Source organism: Carassius auratus, chromosome 6 (assembly GCF_003368295.1).
Source record: "Carassius auratus strain Wakin chromosome 6, ASM336829v1, whole genome shotgun sequence".
Lineage (NCBI taxonomy): Eukaryota > Metazoa > Chordata > Actinopteri > Cypriniformes > Cyprinidae > Carassius > Carassius auratus.
In genome coordinates this window covers 22,730,683-22,749,884 of record NC_039248.1, presented here as the reverse complement: position 1 = coordinate 22,749,884, position 19,202 = coordinate 22,730,683, and the positions used below count along the sequence as shown (strand labels likewise).

Sequence of the window (19,202 nt, the reverse complement as noted above, 5' to 3'; positions counted from 1 at the left end):
TTAATAAGCAACAAATTAGTAGTTTTTTGAGGCAAGAGTCATAGTTAATGACGTGGTAACAGCGCAAACTGGGTTGGGGTAGGGTTAGAAATAAAGTGTTACCAAAGAACTTACCTATTTGACCTCACTAAACTACTATTAATTTGGATGGAAGACTAGATGAGTATCCTGACCTGTCATTGATCAAAATATACTAACATAAATGGATTCTGATGAAACTACTAAGTAAGAAATACTGGTTACATATTGGACTAGCACTAGTATAAAGAACATATTAATTCTATATTCTGCATGACCGTATTGTAGATCCTTTAACTCCTAGTCATACCTAAACTTAACAACTACCTTGGCTAAGATATTAGGAGTTTATTGTGGCAAAAATCATACTTAATAGTTTATTTATACTGATAATTGGTCCATCACTAGTTTCTAACTAAAGTGCCAGAGACAGTCTCAGTTCCCACTGCATCCCCATAGCAACCAACCAATCAGCCAATTACAGGCTGAGCTGAGGACCCATTCATCACAAAGTCCCAACCATCACATGCCATACAAATGAGGCCCCAAAATACAAAAAGCAAATATGCAGAAGTTCAGGATTACATCGCAATTTATCTACTTCTGAGACTCTACCTGAAGAGGTATAGAAGCAGTTCAGATGACATGCAGAGGTTGATAAGGATGACTTGAATTCTCTGTGAGTATCAAGCAGGAGGGAGGTTAATGATGAATGAGCAATTACTCAAACATCTGCTGCCACCCTGTTTGTTTTCCTAGCACTGCCAAAAAAATAAGTTCCCATGGGCGATTGCCTCCTCCCTCACCCACCCCACTGCCATCAGCCCATTCCCATTTGGCTCAGCCTTGAGTCGCCCAGCTGCTCTACCTGCCTCTGGACAGTCCTATGGGCCCCAGAATGAGGAAGGAGGGAATCCAAGAATACGTCTCATGAGTGCACACAGCGAGCAGCTCTTTGGCTTAGCAGAGGTACTTCATTACTGAAACAGAATCGGAAGCAAGTGGCAGCCGTTCAACTTAAAGTGAAGAGTGATGCAGAATCTGGGGTTCTTGCTATCGTTAGGACGGATTGGATTCACTCTTAAGATTAGCTTGAATTGATCTGCCTTATCTCCCTGTCTGATGTGCTGTTTAGACTGAGCTCCCGTTTTTTTCCCTGTGTTGAGCCGAGGGCCTTGGGCTCGGTCTAATGCCATTGATTTCTCCTGTTTCAGGGGTTAAAAGTGCCATGGCCACTTAGACTTAGACAGACAAGCAAAGGAGATACATAATGGTAAGTGATTGCTTGTTAATGAAGATGGATTGCAAGGTCATGGAAAAATTATCAAAAAACTAATTATTTATTATTTATAAATAAAAGTGTATGTATTATATACAGTATTATACTGTATTCTATAAATATAATAGTCATTTTTTATCATTTTCATATTATTGTTATCATTTTTATTATTCTTTTTTTGTTATAATTTATAATAAAGTTGCATTTATTAGTTCATACATTACATATAATTTAGGTATCACAAACTAAAAATACAATTATTTTATATCATATATTAATTCATGTTAATTCAAGCTTGTTCATAATACAGTGACTTATGTTATTTCATAAAACTTGCAATTTAAAAAAAAAAATTCTGTAAAATTATTGATAAATGGAGGCTCATGATACCTAATTGATACCAATTTAACCTTACTGAACCAAGTGTTTCATATAATTCTGTTAATTAGTTGGCATAATCTGAATAAAAACACAATATGCCAATTAATTAACAGAATTAATGCAATTAATAGCATAAAAAATCCCCCCAAATATTTTTAAAACATATTACATGTAAAGTACATAAATTACATTAATGACAGATGAAAGCATTACATTAATGACAGATGAAAGCATTAAATAAATAAAAAGTTATATATATATGGGGGGGCTGGGCAAATTTCTACACAAGTAGTATTTAAATCCAAAGACAAATACCTAAGGTAAAAGTGAAAGTGTGAAGTGCCTTCATGTCTGGCTTTGTGCTAGGCATGTCTGAACTTCCTTTTCAGATTCTATATACTGGGATTGAAAGACCCCACTGTCTCCCACCAGGATCATTTCACAGTCCAATCAGATGTGCATTCAGCTTCCTCTTTTTCACCATTGACCACCAACACCCCACCGACTGGGAGAAAGCCAGATATCTGCATGCATCTGTATTTGCATGGAAAGCACTTCCATCGAGCAGGTGGTAACAAGCAGGGAGAACCGAATCAAAAGAGACGGTGAATATCTCCGCAAGCCTCTCACCAAGAAGTAATCAGCAAGCAGCTCCTTTTCCACATTCAGATGTATTTGTTGATACGCTAGAGAGTGCTTGAAATCAAGCTGTCTTAAGAGTCTCTCTAAAACTAGGTCTGTCACTTCTTAAAAAGAGAGACACACTTAGGGATATTTTTGGAACATGATGAACATGATCAGTTTACACTGATTTTACATGGAGGATGCAAGACAAATGACTTCAACAAAACATCTTACATAAATACAGAGGAACACAGGCCATTATAAGACATAACGTTTACATCTATTAAACAAGCTCGAGTTGAGTGAAATTTTGATTGTAACTGCTGGTTATGCTGTTCTCTTTTTGATTGCAATATTGCTCCAGCTTTAAATGTATTGTATAATGTGAAGAGAAGGGAGAACATGACCAGAAGCAACAGACTGCAGGAGCTGCTGGTGAAAAGTGTGCCCTGAAACAGAACCCATTTAAGCTACCACTGGCCAACAGATCTGGCTGGAATGATCACAGTTTTCCCTGAGGAGTGAGAGTACATGAAAATCTATAAACATCTGGACATAAAGCTAGGAGATTGACTCTTGCACCCGGGTATTCTTGGGTAATTTCGCTGTTCAAGTTACTAGCTTTTTTTACGAAGAGGAAAAAGTATTAGTGCAAGAATAAATTTGTGCCCAACACAAATACCTGAAGAACTCCATGAAGGAAAATCCATAACCATGCTGTTCAGCAATCCCAGCACACACTACATTTGCAGATGCTCCAATCAGTGTTCCATTTCCTTTGGGAATAGAAAGAGAAGAACAAAAAAATGAACGAATTGGAAAATGAATCTTGGATAACTCTGATAGCTTGAATAAACATAGACATTCACTTATTTTTACAGAAAAATACATGTTTGCCTAAGTGAATTCTTCCATATACACTCTAACCAATCACATGAGTCTGCCTTGAAAGAGAGGATCTGAGAATTTGTAAATGTTTAAATAGCACTATACAGGTGCATCTCAATAAATTAGAATGTCGTGGAAAGGTTCATTTATTCCATTAATTCAACTCAAATTGTGAAACTTGTGTATTAAATAAATTCAATGCACACAGACTGAAGTAGTTCAAGTCTTTGGTTCGTTTAGTTGCGATGATTTAGGCTCACATTTAACAGAAACCCACAAATCTCAACAAATTAGAATACTTCATAAGACCAATAAAACAAATTTCTTTAGTGAATTGTTGGCTTTCTGGAAAGTATGTTGTGCATCTTTTTCTTCCACACTTTTTCCTCCCACTCAACCGTCTGTTAACATGCTTGGATACAGCACTCTGTGAACAGCCAACTTATTTGGCAATAAATGTTTGTGGCTTACCCTCCTTGTGAAGGGTGTCAATTATTGTCTTCTGGACAACTGTCAGATCAGCTGTCAACATGTCACCATATTCTAATTTGCTGAGATAGTGAATTGGTGGGGTTTTGTTAAATGTGAGCCAAAATGATCACAATTAAAAGAACCAAAGACTCAGTGTGCATTCTGTGCATTCAGTCTGTGTGCACTGAATTTAATACATGAGTTTCACAATTTGAGTTGAATTACTGAAATAAATGAACCTTTCCACGTTATTCTAATTTATTGAGATGCATCTATACGTCCTTTACAAATACAACACTGTACCAACACAGATCTTTATAAATGAATATTAGAATTGATTAGAATTGTGCACAGCAGATTTTGTTATACTGATTGCAATTTAAAGTTCTCCACTGTGCAATCACTTATGTTAGAGTAACAGCAATGAAATGACCTTCAGTGCTAAATTGCAGAGGTGATTTAGCAAGTTTTTTTTTTTTTTTTTGTCAGGCATGATAGCTTTCTGATGGAGGACAGAGGTCATCACTTAATCAATAGCATGTCTAGAAAGATTTACTCTGAAGCATCTAAACGTGTTCTTCAATGTATTGTTCCATCTCTAAAACTTCCAAATCTGGGATGAAACCAGTGTGATGGGTCTTTAGCATGTCATAAATTTCTGTTTTAGACTGTTTACCATACCATGTCATAAACAATGATATTCCAAATAAATATGTTAAAACACACACACACACACACACACACACACACACATATATATATATCAATATATGAAGGCTCTTCACAAATGTATTTTCTGATTTTGAACAATTTAAAACTCTAAAGGCAGTTTACACTCATAAATTTGTCATTTTCTTAAAGACATATTTCTTAAAGCATATTGCTTAGCCTTGTAGAAGAATGGTCTTCATATGAAAGGTACACATCTTGAAAGGTGTCAGCGTGACAAAACTGTCTGCCTTATCATTTCATGGATCGATAGTACAGGTAACGCATTTCCTTTGATTAGGCTGTAGGACTGCCACATTTTTCTCTGTGTCCTTAGAGCCAAACAGGCAATGAGGCATTTTCAGATGGACTTGTAAGCATACATTCCTAAATGTAGAGTGATCTATTGTGCACTGTGGTGCTTTCAAAGCCAGTGAGGAAGAAGTCTGTGGCATTGAAAAACCATAGCTTATTAAGGCTGACAAAACGTAATGAAAAGAGACCTTTTTTGAATTACTAGTATGGATGCTAGTTATATATCACAGATATATTTCGGCAAAGTAATTACTTCTCGCATCTATTTTTCAGAGAAAAAGCAACAAATTGTCTTTTCAGCTCAAACCTGGTCTAAAGTCTGGCGCAATGTTTTTTCTTTGTTGCTTATTAAACACAGGCACACACAGCAGCACACAAGCATGCCAAATATTAAAAATTAAAGGATTGCAATGCATAAGATTCTTTTTTGTAGGCTAAATTTATATATATATATATATATATATATATATATATATATATATATATATATATATATATATATATATATATATATATATATATATATATATATATATATATATATATATGCCTACATGTCATAATGGATAGTCATCGCATGTATCAGAATTAGGCTATTTGCTCGCACGCGAAACAGCTCCGTCTCATCTTGGAGACGCGTTCTGTCTTTGCGCTTGCCAAATGGCACAAAAAACACCCATTACTCATTAAGAAAATAGGGACAACCCATTTAGACCATGCGCCCGGGTGCGCCAACCGTTTTTCCGTCGTTAAAATAGCTAAAGAGGATTTGAACATGCCCTGAGTGGACCTGCGCCATGCACTTCACACTTTGTGTTTAGATCGTTAAAATAGGGCCCATAGTGTTCATTACAGGTCATCAATCGACTTGAACCATGGTTGCTGTAATGATATGATACATTAGAGAGTTAATAATGCAACTGACCTCCAAGGCAAGCACCCATAGCCAATGCAAAAATGAGAGGTTTAATTGGTAGGTTGACATCTGCATCTTGACTGAGGTTTATAAGCACAGGAATCTGTGAAAGAAATAAAAACACATCAGATAAATATTTTGGTAACACTTAACGTAAAGCCTTGCTTATATTAGCATTATAAAACTTTATTAAAGGCTATAATTCTTATAGACCAAGATGGCAGGACCTTCAAGACCAAGATGGCGGTGCGTACGCATCACAAGGCTCATTGTCTCTCCAGTTTTGGCAATTTTGCTATATTTTTCCTGCTCATCTCGGGTCTGTTCATACTGAACAGCTTTGCCTTAACCCTCTGGAGTCGGGACAATCCTGAAATCTAAAATATTGTCCCGAATTCCAAATCTGGCCCTAATTGTCCCAAAAATTATACTTAAGCAAAATCTTGAGTAATTATTGTCTGATAAACATTAAAAACTGTCTGCGGAGGTTGAGTCGTCCTGCAACCAGCCCCTGCCGGCTGCTCATTGGCTGCAGCATCTTTTTCTAAGTTCTAAAAAAATACCGTAGGCGGCTGGCACGAATTTAGATATTCATTTATCTAATTAATCTATGTGCACAAAGACAATACGGCCTTTTTGTCCCCTTTTTGTTTTAAAGCTGAATGAAAAGAGCGCAAGTTGCTGCAGCTGAGGAGGACAGTGATGCACGCGTACAGGAGTGATTGACAATTCGCGGCACTGTGTACAAAAAATACTCCGCTACACAATTATTTCGTTATTTTTGTTTAAGCTTATTAGCGTTAGCGTTACAGAAAGGTCTGATTTACGCACTGTTACAACAGTCATTGTTTTTTTTTTTTTTCTTTACAGTGACATTTGAGTTCAAGATTTTAATGTTGTTATTTCTTGTGGCAGACTAAAGAGTAATGACAGACGGTTGATCTTTGAATAAAAATGTGTTTAGTTAAGGTTAAAATTATCTTTTATTATAGGCTATGAAGTCTAAAAAGCTCCCCATCCCTTCACCCAAGACCACAGCCACTGCCCCCCCCAACCCCCCCCCCCCACCCCCCCACCCCCAATTGCGCCCCGAATTCATCGATCTCATCTGGTCACCCTATTCTAAGGGTATTTTTCAAAATCTTTTTGCACATTTTATTTATGTTCAATAGCTCTTTCTAGCTCAAGGAAATCCACAAACTAATAAAAGGATTTATAATTTTTTATAAGGTCGTCTGCTGTATATAAAACCATTAAATATAGTTGTTGTTACCTCAGGGGATGAGGGGAGTCATCAAAAAAAAAACTATATATATATATATATATATATATATATATATATATATATATATATATATATATATATATTTATATATATATATATATATACTGAATAATTTTATACGGTTCGCGTCTCCAGTACGCATTAATCCACAAATGACTTTAGCAGTTAACTTTTTTAATGTGACTAACACTCCCTCTGAGTTCAAACAAACCGATATCCCACAGTAATCCATGTACTCAAACAGTACACTGACTGAACTGCTGTGAAGAGAGAACTGAAGATGTACACAGAGCCGAGCCAGATAATGACTCGTTCATGAGTTTCTGTCAGATGTGTCCGATTCGAGAACCGAGGAGCTGATGATACTGCACATGTGTGATTCAGGGTGAAGCAGACCGACACACAGAACATCTGAACCGAACTGATTCTTTTGGTGATTGATTCTGAACTGATTCTTTGCTAATGTTATGAGCCCAGGTAAACTGAAGGCTCGAATCAAGGGCAATCATCGCCAATGACGTCATTACGTCGAGCGCAAAAGAACCGGTGAACCGTTTTCTTCAACCGGTTTATTGAATCGAACTGTCTGAAAGAACTACTGGTGATCCGAAAACCGATGCAACGGTTCTTGACTTGTGAAAGAGTCAATCTTTCGTTCATTATCTGGCTCGGCTCTGTGTTCATCTTCAGTTCTCTCTTCACAGCAGTTCAGTCAGTGTACTGTTTGAGTAAATGAATTACTCCGGGATATTGGTTTGTTTGAACTCAGAGGGAGTGTCATCCACATTAAAAAGGTTAACAGCTTAAGTCATTTGTTGATTAATGCGTATTGGAGATGTAAACCGTTTAAAACGATTCAGTTCGATTTGGTGAACTGGTTCAAAAAGATCCAATTACATCGAATGATTCGTTCGCGAACCAGATATCACAAACTGCTTCGTTTTGAACTCTCTCACAACAGACACGGAAGAGAACACAATGCTGAATAAAGCTTGCTAGTTTTGGACCAGAATGTATTTTCAATGCTTCAAAATATTCTAACTGACCCTCTGATGTCTCATGGACTACTTTGAAGATGTTTTTCTTACCATTCTGGACATGGACAGTATACCGTACACACAGTTTCAATGGAGGGACTGAGATCTCTCGGACTAAATCTAAAATATCTTAAACTGTGTTCCAAAAATAAACGGAGGTCTTACTGGTTTGGAATGACAGGAAGGTGAGTTATTAATTACACAATTTTGGTTTTTGGGTGAACTATCCCTTTAAGGACTCCTTTCACCCTGACCAAAGACTGCTTAACCTCCTGCCCTCCAAGAGGTGCTTCAAGAGCCTCCGGACAAGGACCAGCAGACTCGGCAACAGCTTTTTCCCCACAGCTGTCTCCTTACTGACTTCTACCAATACAACTAAACCACTGAATTATACATAAAGGCTTATTTAAGTATTACCAGTATATTATATATAGTGTGTATGTGATAGATAGAGACAGACAGACAGACAGACAGACAGACAGACAGACAGACAGACAGACAGACAGACAGATAGATAGATAGATAGATAGATAGATAGATAGATAGATAGATAGATAGATAGATAGATAGATAGATGCCCTAATCATAATTCTCATAGCCAATGTTTTCAAAGAAAAGCAATCAAGCAATGCCTATTACAAACAACCATCTGTCAAGAACTAAACATTGTGTATGTCAGGGTCACGAAGAATGTTATATTCAATAATTCTGACAGCCGTCCAACCTATTAGCAGATTGAGTCATATTCTTCTGCTCCACAAGTCAAGAACAAGAAAATCAATAGTTGATGACATTAGATTTCTTTATCCATATTTCTCTCTTTTTGCACAGACACAGAGCTTGAATAAACAGAAAATGAAAATATCATGAAACAGCATGTATGATCCAAGCATCACCACTTTGGCCCAGGCATGAAACCTACATGGATATAAATGAGACAAAAACACTCCACAATGGCTATAGCCATCAGTACTAAGCATGAGCATATAATGGTGAAAAGCAGAGAATGCATCCCTGTGGCGACAACAACAGATATGCATGCATCCGTTTCTCAAGGCAAATAAGCATTTGATCTTCCCACCAGTGTAGTGTAATTTAAAGATTGCATATTTGCAGAAAATGTCTTCTGCCTTGAAGATTTCTGTGTGTAGCCACTTGTCCGCTACACGCTGGCCTCCCAGCTAACATCAGCTTCAGCTGCAATCGACTTGAATAAATTACACAGCACAACTGTGATTAAATTTTCTACTACATTTGCCATCCGGTTCATTCAGCTGTGGCATCGCCAGCATGGATGGGAGGGTACCAGAAGTCAAAGCAACCGTACACTTGTGCTGACAAGAAAATAGCAGTTTTATGTTTGCAGTGGAGCGCAAATAGCACATTTTTAATCTGTGTGGAAGATCCTAACTTGACACAGGTGACATGGAAACATCTTTACAGCTATCACACATGGTCTCTGTAATCATAACTCTGCAATCTTAAATATTAGTATATTTATCACAAATAAAATTACTTTATAATTAATGCGGATTAACAAATCAGCAAATTATTATTATTTTTTTTTTTGAAGGGTCACGTGATACTGAATACTGGGGTGATGGCTGCTGAAAATTCAGCTTTGCCATCACAAGAATAAATTACATTCTAAAATATTTTAACAGAAAAAAAAAAATGGAAAACAGATATTTAAATTAAAATGTCATTGTGAGTTCCAGATCCTGGTTCTCACCAGGTGGTTCGTTTGGGATATTCTTGTAGATCTCTTTCAGGATAACCACTTAGTGTTCCTGAAAATATAATATCAATTGCTGCTTAAAGGTTTACCACAAAGACAGAACCTTAGATAATACAGGTTAAGAATGGTCAATAATGTTCAAATTAAATGATCGCCTTCATTAAATCCCACAAGCACTCTGATCAAGTTTACTTATTGCAATTACAGAACAATCCTTGGCAAGTCACCCATGTGGCCAGGGACACAAAAGAGATACAAACATGGTGAGGAAGATCAGAGACATGTCTACAGCCATGTATATGTCATATTCCATTGCCGTTGAGACCAGGGACAGAAGTAAACCGCTTCAGTATTGATCTTCAGGTCAGATGTTTAATGCTCCATGTGGATGTCAGTGATTGTGTCATGTTTGAAAAGGTACTCAACTTGAACACGCTGAGGCTGATATGTGAACCTAAACATGGTGAGCACAATTTAGAAATTGCTTTATGCATGGTGTGATATGAAGTCAATACTTAAAGCAAATGTCTAACCACAGAAACTTGTTGCTCGAACCATTATGAATTTCCATGGCGGACTATTTTGGTTAGTTAAATGGTCTTTCTAATGAAGCTTGTTGACCAAATGAGGCTTGAGGGTTAAGTTAGTTTTGTGGTCCGTTGAGGACACCACCATACCAGCATTCAGACATACTTTTCAAGAGCATGGATAAAAATAGCTGAACACATGCTGATTTTTGTTGATAGTAGAGTCAAAAACAAGAACATTCTGTGCTCTACAGAAATGAAGTGTGTGTTTAACTGCATGGTCTTTTTAGTCCAGCTTCAAATTATTAGAGGGCACTGCTGAGAAGTCTTTTCTGTATTTATACAGAAGTGATCCATTACCACCACAGGTGTATGCTGAGCTCAAGCACATTTCACTCTGTTTATCTCTTATTTTTTGACAGAGCGAGTGAAAGAGACATACAACGAGCAAGAATAACACTGAATAGGACAGAGTTGCAGATCCCCGTGGCTAACTAGTCATCCAACAATCGACTTTATGTACACGCGTCCTAAGAAATATACTCTAATATATATAATAGGGGTCAGTTTGACAAGCTAATTATACTAGACTAGTATTCAGCTAGTTGTTCACACAACAACTCTGCTTAACTAGTTCTCAACCTAACAACTAATGTAGTTCTGTTCATACCTACTACACACAAGTTGAGAAAGTAAGTGAAAGTTAGTAAGGAAAGAGGTCAACATAGACAGATCAAATGAAACGTGTGGAAAACGCTGGAGAAGGAGGAAATGAAAAGGCTTTTGAAATGCTAAGTGACTTGTCTCTTCATCTGCCCTGCATTCTTCCCTTCTGCTCATTTGGCAGTGTGCGATCGGTGCACAGCTCTGTCTGTTTGGTGCCATGTTCATCATATCAGCTCACAGCACGTGTTCCTTCATGATTCACATGATTCATGCGCTGCTCTGATAGCACATCATCACTCACTACTGTTGCTCACACATTTCAGCTGACTATAGAGGATAAGATGCACTATTTTCACCTATTTGTCAACAGAATGTGGGCACTAGGTAACATGGTAAGCAGTGACGGCAGTGTTCTGCAGTGTGACATGCCATACTAAAAGTATTTTAAAAAGCGATTAATTTATAATCATAAAACGGCTCCAGTGTTGTCCTTTGGATAAATAATGTTTAAAGAGTACTGGGACATTTCACGTTTTACTTTGTTCCCAGGGATTAAATTGAAAGAATTAAAAAAAAATTGGCAGTGGTTCAGGGTCTCTAGGCAAGATCTGGCAATCCTTTAACTTAGGTAAGGGAGTTCAGTCATTGTCATTACATTAATAGCTTCAGGCTCATCCGAGATCCGCCTGGTTCACATGAGGCCAGATCTCCTGTCTTATTTTGTGATAAAGATCAGGTGACTTAACTTCTTATCCACAGAACTATTTTATAAAAGACTTTAACGGTCTCAGCATCTCATACTATATACTTGATAATACTATGTTTACTGTACACTATATTTATTATTACAAAAATAATGCAATTTAAATTAATAAATTAGCTTAATAAATTCTATTTTAATGTATATTAAATAGCAATATTTCACAAAAAAGGCCAAGTACTAATAAAAAGTCTTTGTAAGAAATATAAACTAGAGACAAACTAGAGTGTGATTCAGAGCTATTTTTTCCTCTTCTTTGCCATATATTTGTGTTTGCGTGCAAATTCTAGAAGGAGTAAGTGAGTTCATTACCATAGTGGCAGTGAAGGGAATGTTGTCTATAAGAGAGGAGGCCAGTGCTGAGACCCACATGACCAAAATGATGGCGATGGCCAACCGCTCGTCCTCTGGCACTGCCTGGAAGAGAAGATAACGATAAAATGTCACAACCAAACACACACACACACACACACACACACACACACACACACAAACCCTCTCTCTCTGTCCGTCTCATAAAGGCGCGTAGATGCCAACACAAAGGTGGGAGGGCTTTGCAGACAATGTGTTCATGGTACAGTCACATTGGATTCATTATTTCACACTCTGTTGATTTCATGAACCGAAACACCACACATGTACACAAACTGACGTAAAAACACACTCTCACCACATGCCTGTTTTCATTCCAGCTATGATGTATGTGAAAACGCACCGTAGTCTTTTTATTAGCATGTAGGAATGCTGTTTATTGGGGGGGGGGGTATTTTAATCATTTCCCCACTATTTCTCTCTCTGGTTGTTCATCTACATGGTCAGATTTTCGGGGTGCTGGTGCTGCTGATTGGATTGAATGCATCAGACCTGTCATGAATAATTACTGTGATTGTAAAAGGCTTGCACACCAAACCCAAGCTGAAGGGTCTTTTAGATTGTGATCACCAGCCAGGAAGAGCTGGACACTTCCAGGTCTATGAAAATCTCTGTATTTATGGTCACCATAGACCTACTACTGGATCAAAGATAATAATCATTTCAGCCAGCCAGAAAATTTAATGAGGATCATTTGGCTGGTTTACCTAAAGTAGTTTATTTTTTATTTTTTAAGTGTGGAATTTCATGCTCTTCGAATTATGGTCCATTTGTTGAAAAACATACAGAATAAAACAGCATCTATCCACTTTTTCAGGAGCCTTGTTTTCTTTTTCATATAGATTTTTTTAAGTCTTTGTTCAAAAGTTATAAACCATAAACCAAATCAACCAGCAATGAGGTTAATGACATTCTGAAGCAAAAATACCCACAGCCCCATGAAGAACTGTGAAAGACAAACAAAACTACATATTTTATGTTTACTTCAAAATATGCATATATAGACAAATACAGTACTAAAAAGGTTCTTTCTTTGCATTTATATTCCCAAGGGTTCTTTATAGTGAAAAAAGATTATAAAAAATATTCTTCACAAAAAAGGGTTGTTTTAAGAACTGTTCACAAAATGGCTCTTCTATTGCATCCAAATCCCCTTTTTGAACTTTTATTTTTAACAGTGTACTTCATTTGCAATGCTTCATGGGATGTGTGCAGGCAAATCAGGAAATCGATAAAGAATTCCTTTTTCGTAATTTGCTTGCTATTCTCTTATAGGTGGAGATGTCATTGCTGAATCGTTGGATAATTTAGTTTCGCATCTGCTGTTAAAATGATTATTTAAAAAATATTGCAGGCAGATGGACATGTACTGTCAATTAACAACCTTGTACTGTAGCTCACACTGTAAGTACATGTTAGTTAAAAATCAATCCTTAAATGAATGGGATTTTTCAGAAACCAATCGTTGGCACTTCATTTTAGACTAAGCTGCAGCACAGAACTCGGGCAACAGTCAATCTAACTCTAAATACAAACTGCAACTTTATATCTAAAAATTTGATTTTAACTCTCAGAAATTAACCTTATATCTCACAATGACCTATTATTTTGCAAATGCTGGTTTGTTTCTTATAACTGTAACTTTAGATTACAATCTTACAATGTGACTTACAATGACTATCTTCTTACAATGACTATCTTCTTATTTTTATAAGAGGAGGCAGAAACAGACCTTTTCCTCAAAATCCGATCACAAGTGGTCACAGGAGACACATCTGAAAGATGTTACATCAAGGTGTAAACAGCATGTGTCGCCTTCCCACTTGTGATCGTATCGCCCAATATTTAACACCACTTTTTGGGATAGATTTTCTGCTGATTGCATAACACCTTTAGTGAGTCGAGCGGCAAAGCAACACAGACAGCCCATGCAAATATAAATTCCTAGTGAAATCCCCCCAAAGACTGTATCAAACACTTCTGGAGCAAATACTCACTTTTATCAACACTGCTGTCTGCTCCCCGATGTAGTCGATGAGCTGCAGATGTGCTAGGGCCTTAAAAACACACCACAGAGAAAATCAAGTCATAGACCAGAAACCAAAACAACAGACATTTAACCTGACAGCTCTGATTTTCCATCTTTTAAACAATGGAAGTGGAATATCAGTATTCATCTATTTTTGTCTCGCCGCTTGCGGTGCACACTGGTATAAGTGATTGTGAAAGTTGGCTCTGTTATAGAGGGCAAACAGTTTATCTTGGAGCAGCGATAAGCTCCCCACTGGGCCCAAGGGGTGGGCTTCCCTGTGTGAATACTGTCCTCCTAACAAAACAAAGGATTAAACCAACACAAACAGCAAACCTAGCGTTTCTGCTGCTGACATGCTCACTTTCTCCTTACTTAGACTCCCAATCTCTAAGTCACCCTCTTTCTCCTTCTTTATTTATGAATGCAATAGATAAAAATAAACAGAACAATGCACTACTATATACACTATAAATATTTTATCTTTCATGACAATGCACTTATATTTTATATTAAAATTATTTTGTTCTCTATAACAATGCACTTTTTCCCTCGGGTTTGTAAATAACAAAAAGACACATTCAATTTAGGCAGGGAAAATAACAAATATATATAATATATATATATAGACATAATAAAAATATATTAAGCCTATACATAATAATACACTATTACATATCTTTCATGAAAACGCACTTTAAATACTTAGTTTCGTTCTTTTTCACACTTAAAAAAAAAAGAGTATATAAATATAAAAACAGACACAAACATGTATGTGTGTATGTGTAAGTGTTTGTGTGTGTGTTTGTGTGTGTGTGTGTGTGTGTTTGTGTGTGAAATAGATTTAATAAAAAATAAAAAGTAGAACACATTTTCATACAATAATTGTGCAAATTAATTTACAAGTCTAATGTAATATAATAATATAATATTTTTTTAAGATCATATTTTAGGGGAATTACACTTTTTATTACATTTTTATAATTAACATTTTTGTTTGCATATAAAAAAAAAATGAGGGGGTACATTTGAGGTATGACAGGCTCCAAACCAGCATCCAAAAACACAACATGGACCAGTGACCAACTAAACTGATCTTGGTAAACAATGACTAGCCATCACTGTGATGTAACAGATGACAGAACATTGGGATATGTGGGCGTTTGTTGAGCATTAGCATACCTCCATAAGCACAAACAGAGCAGCGAAGAACAACAGGGTGGCCCATTCCACTCTGTGAAGAATGATTTCAAAGTCCTGAATGTCAGCCAGCACCAGTAACCACAGAGCCCCCAAGATAGCGATCCAACCTGAGGGACAAAACAGTACATCACTGGAGATCACTGGAAAACAACCGAGAACACGGTTCACACAAACATTTGATTTCCTGTTGTTGTACGAAAAGGTTTTAAGATAATGGAATCCTGGAAAACAGCCGACCGGTGGTTAATGCAATGCATCAATCATATGTTATGTCTCTATCTATCTTGCCTTCCCATGACCATAAACACTTTCTCATGAGCCGACCACAGCGGTCCTAAATCTGGCATTCCACTCACACAAAAAAAAACATTCAGCAGGAGAGAGAACAAACAGCGGCATTCAATTAGAAACACAGCCCAGCCACCCCACAAACAGACTCATAATCGCTCTGCACATCGATACACTGACACCACAGGTAGTCTGCATCACCACAATGGACTACGGGCTGTCAGGGCATAAGAATAATAAGCCAGTTACTGGAAAGCCTTCATTAAAGGCTTCTGTGATGTGCCCGACACTGATCTAAGAACCTCATTCTAAATAAATGATGGGAATCGCAACTACAACAGAGATAACAGAACATAAAAGTGCCAGTTTCCCTGAGAGAGGAGATCATAGTAATTAATTCTGTATGCTTTTGAATGTTTGAGAAGTCTCTTATGCTCACAACGGCTGCATTTATTTGATCAAAAACAAAGTAAAAACAGTAGTATTGTGAAATATTATTGATGCTTTTAAGATGTTTTCAAATATATATTTGGCAACACTTTATTTTAGGATAAACTAGTTGCTTATTAGTATGCATATTACTAGAATTTTAGCCATTTATTAGTACTAATTAAGAACATATTAATGCCTTATTCTACATGACTATATTCTACATCCCTAATCCTACCCAATACCTAAACATAACAACTACCTTACTAACTATTAATAAGCAGCAAATTAAGAATTTATCGAGAGAAATAGTGAAGTTAATAGTGAATAATTGTTCCCTATTCTAAAGTGTTACCATATTTTTTTATGTTGTTTATTCTTGTGATGGAAAAGCTGAATTTTCAGCAGCCATTACTCCAGTCTTCAGTGTCTAATTAATCATGATCCTTCAAAAATCATTCTAATATGCAGATTTACTGCTCAGGAAACATTTCTAGTTATTAAAAAAATTGAAAATAATTGTGCTGCTTAATATGTTTGTGGAAAAAGGGTAATCATTTTTATCAATATTATTTGATGAATAGAAAATTAAAAGGAACAGCATTTATTTCAAGATATAAATTTTTATTAAAGTCTCTCATGTCATTTTTGTTGTTGTTAAATAATAAATTATGTCTGAATCTTCAATTTTATGTGAGCATTCCCTGTGCTCTGTTCAATAAATATTAGCAAAATAAAAGTCAATCTGTACCACAGTTTATTTTAATCAACTCAGATGTTATTGTGATATCAAACTGAAATATCTCTGAAAAATGTTGGTGAAATATAAAAGGCCATTAGCTGGTGTGAACATTGTGCATGCTGTCAAGAAATATTGCCAGACATTTTACTGCTGATTAAGTGATGTACTGTTTCCCAGAAGCCTCTGGGATTAAAAACATATGCAGCGTGTCAGGAACAAAATGTTCGAGTCACTAAAGTGAGACGCATAATACAGCAGGAAGCGGACCAGCGATATATTGCTCCATCACATGCGGTGATAGAAGTCCATCATAATGAGTGTGCCATTTAGACATCAAGACCGTGCACAGCTAATGTGCCACATCTCAGCCTCTGACCTTTACTATAATAGCCACAGAAAAACAGGCTTTATTCTGGACCTGCGTATTACATGCAACTGACGTTGGCAATCTCAAAAAAACAAAAGACATAAATGACTGCCTGCAAATGTTACAACAAATAGAAGCCATTAGCACACTTAATGCATGCTTACAACATGGGAGAAACATTTACAAGGAGTAAAATCAGACTTAGAAATGTAGATAAGTGCAGGTAGTGGATTAAGAATATGTTGTATTCCCAAAAATTCTACTTTGTTAATAACTTCCAAAAGTTAGGATAGCTCCAGACTTAAATCATAAATAGTAAGAATGATTTACGGTAGTTAATTTATTGGGTTATTTAAAATTAATTGTTGTTTTTAAGCATTGCAACAACAACAGCTACTGTAAGGGAAACTGGTCAATTTAGCTCAAAGGGAATTATTTTAGATTTTAAAGAGAATTTGGGCAGAATCACTGTTTCATGGCTGATCACTGAATCGGCCAGCAATTCATTGAACCATTGAGCCATATAACATCAACTCTGGACTGTATATCAAAATCCCAAATATAGTGAAAACACTAATTAGTAACAACACCGTCAGTTTAAAACATTAACTTGTAAGCACAAAACACTAGATACTTCTCTTTTCAGTATAAATAAATAAGGCTTTATTGGATAAATCAAAGACATATAAACTAATCTAGCACATGAACACACACACACACATTCATACATCCACGCAAGTTGCAGAAAGAGAGAAAGAGAGGAAAGAATGAGTTTGAGAGAATGAAAAATGTGAAATCCCAAGTTTACAGTAACATGTGCGATTGCTTAGATCTGAACAACCATCAATCATTTAATTAGCCCTTGCATTGAGTTGCTCAATGAGGCTAAAATGTATTTTAAATGCACCAGATCAGCTAGAATAGGGTTGTGCCCAAGTTTTCTAAAGTGATGCGTTTACTGAAAGCAAAAGTTAGCAAAAAGGCTGTGCCAACATGAAAATACCAACAAAAAAGTTCTAGGTAAACAACTGTTTTGGATCGCCAGCTTGTAAAAACATTTGCCAAAACCAGCACTTGAGCCCAAAAAAGTGGGGTCTTCCATAAACATTTTGTCCCAGTGCTCTGTGAATTTAAGCCAGAAAGGACAATTGTGAGTCCTTTCTTTTTTCATTATCAAACTGCACAATCATGAAAGGCTCAACTTTCTCACTATTATTTTGACAGCAGAAATCGTAAGAGTTACAATCCAACCCACTCAAAGCAGGATACCAAATTACTGAGCAATTATCTAAAGACCCCATTTCCACCAGACTATTTCCTGTTAACCATCAGGGGCTTTGGACTTCAGCCAGCGATGCCAGTGATTGAAGAGCCTCCATTAAAATAAGCTGGACAATGGTCAAACACTTCCTATTCAAGCTTCCCAAATTTAGCACAATACACAACATATGCATGGCACACATACTTTTGGGACTATAACCAACGCTGGTCAGTAAATGCTGCAACAAACGGATACACTATAAATCATAGCCAAGGAGGCAACAGTATGCTTCCAATTCTAGCACAATTTGATTAAACAGGTGAGTGCTAGAGATTGCCCGTGGGAAATCATTTAATAAGGAATGAGAAGGACAAAAACAAGAAGAGCCATGGCCGCGGGAAGTGGGGGTGCTGGGGGTGCTGCAGCACCCCCTAGTGACGAGAGGGAGATAAAAAAAAAATGTAGGCCTATTAAAATATTTTGCACAATTTATAAATTCCTTATGAATATTTTAGAAAATGATTTTGACACACGCAGTCTATTACGTATATTTTGGATTTTAATTTCATATTTTGAGGCCTAATCAACACAGTTTCGGAAGTTACGTTGTCAACGTCAGGCAGGCAGGTTTGGTCGCCGAGTAACGAGGTTTCCCGCTCGTTCCATGCAGAATACATCCATCTTTATATAATACAGCGCACCTCGACATTTGGACACCTGTAACCAGGGCACCCCGCCTGCATGTAGCTCAGGTAAGAGTATGGTGCTGCCGCACTTGTAACATTTATTTTTTTGGCAACAAGTGTGGGATCAGCTTTGACTAGCCAAGCAATTGTAAGTAGTAGCCTACACTATAGTATTTTTGTAAGGTGGTGGGGATAGAGATGGAGAGTATTAT

The 19,202-nt window shown here is 36.8% G+C and overlaps 1 protein-coding gene across 3 annotated transcripts in view; it reads right to left on the bottom strand.

Moving 5' to 3' along the window:
• The window catches only part of LOC113101751 (P protein-like), a 76,984-nt gene that overhangs the window by 13,381 nt on the left and 44,401 nt on the right, over nt 1-19,202 (bottom strand). For all 3 annotated transcript variants that reach the window (XM_026265676.1, XM_026265678.1, XM_026265677.1), the window contains 5 exons: nt 15,197-15,324; nt 13,983-14,042; nt 11,926-12,030; nt 5,610-5,703; nt 2,985-3,078 (listed from right to left, as the gene is read on the bottom strand). In XM_026265676.1, the coding sequence (XP_026121461.1) occupies nt 2,985-3,078; nt 5,610-5,703; nt 11,926-12,030; nt 13,983-14,042; nt 15,197-15,324 (481 nt within the window). The remainder of the gene's footprint in view (nt 1-2,984; nt 3,079-5,609; nt 5,704-11,925; nt 12,031-13,982; nt 14,043-15,196; nt 15,325-19,202) is intronic.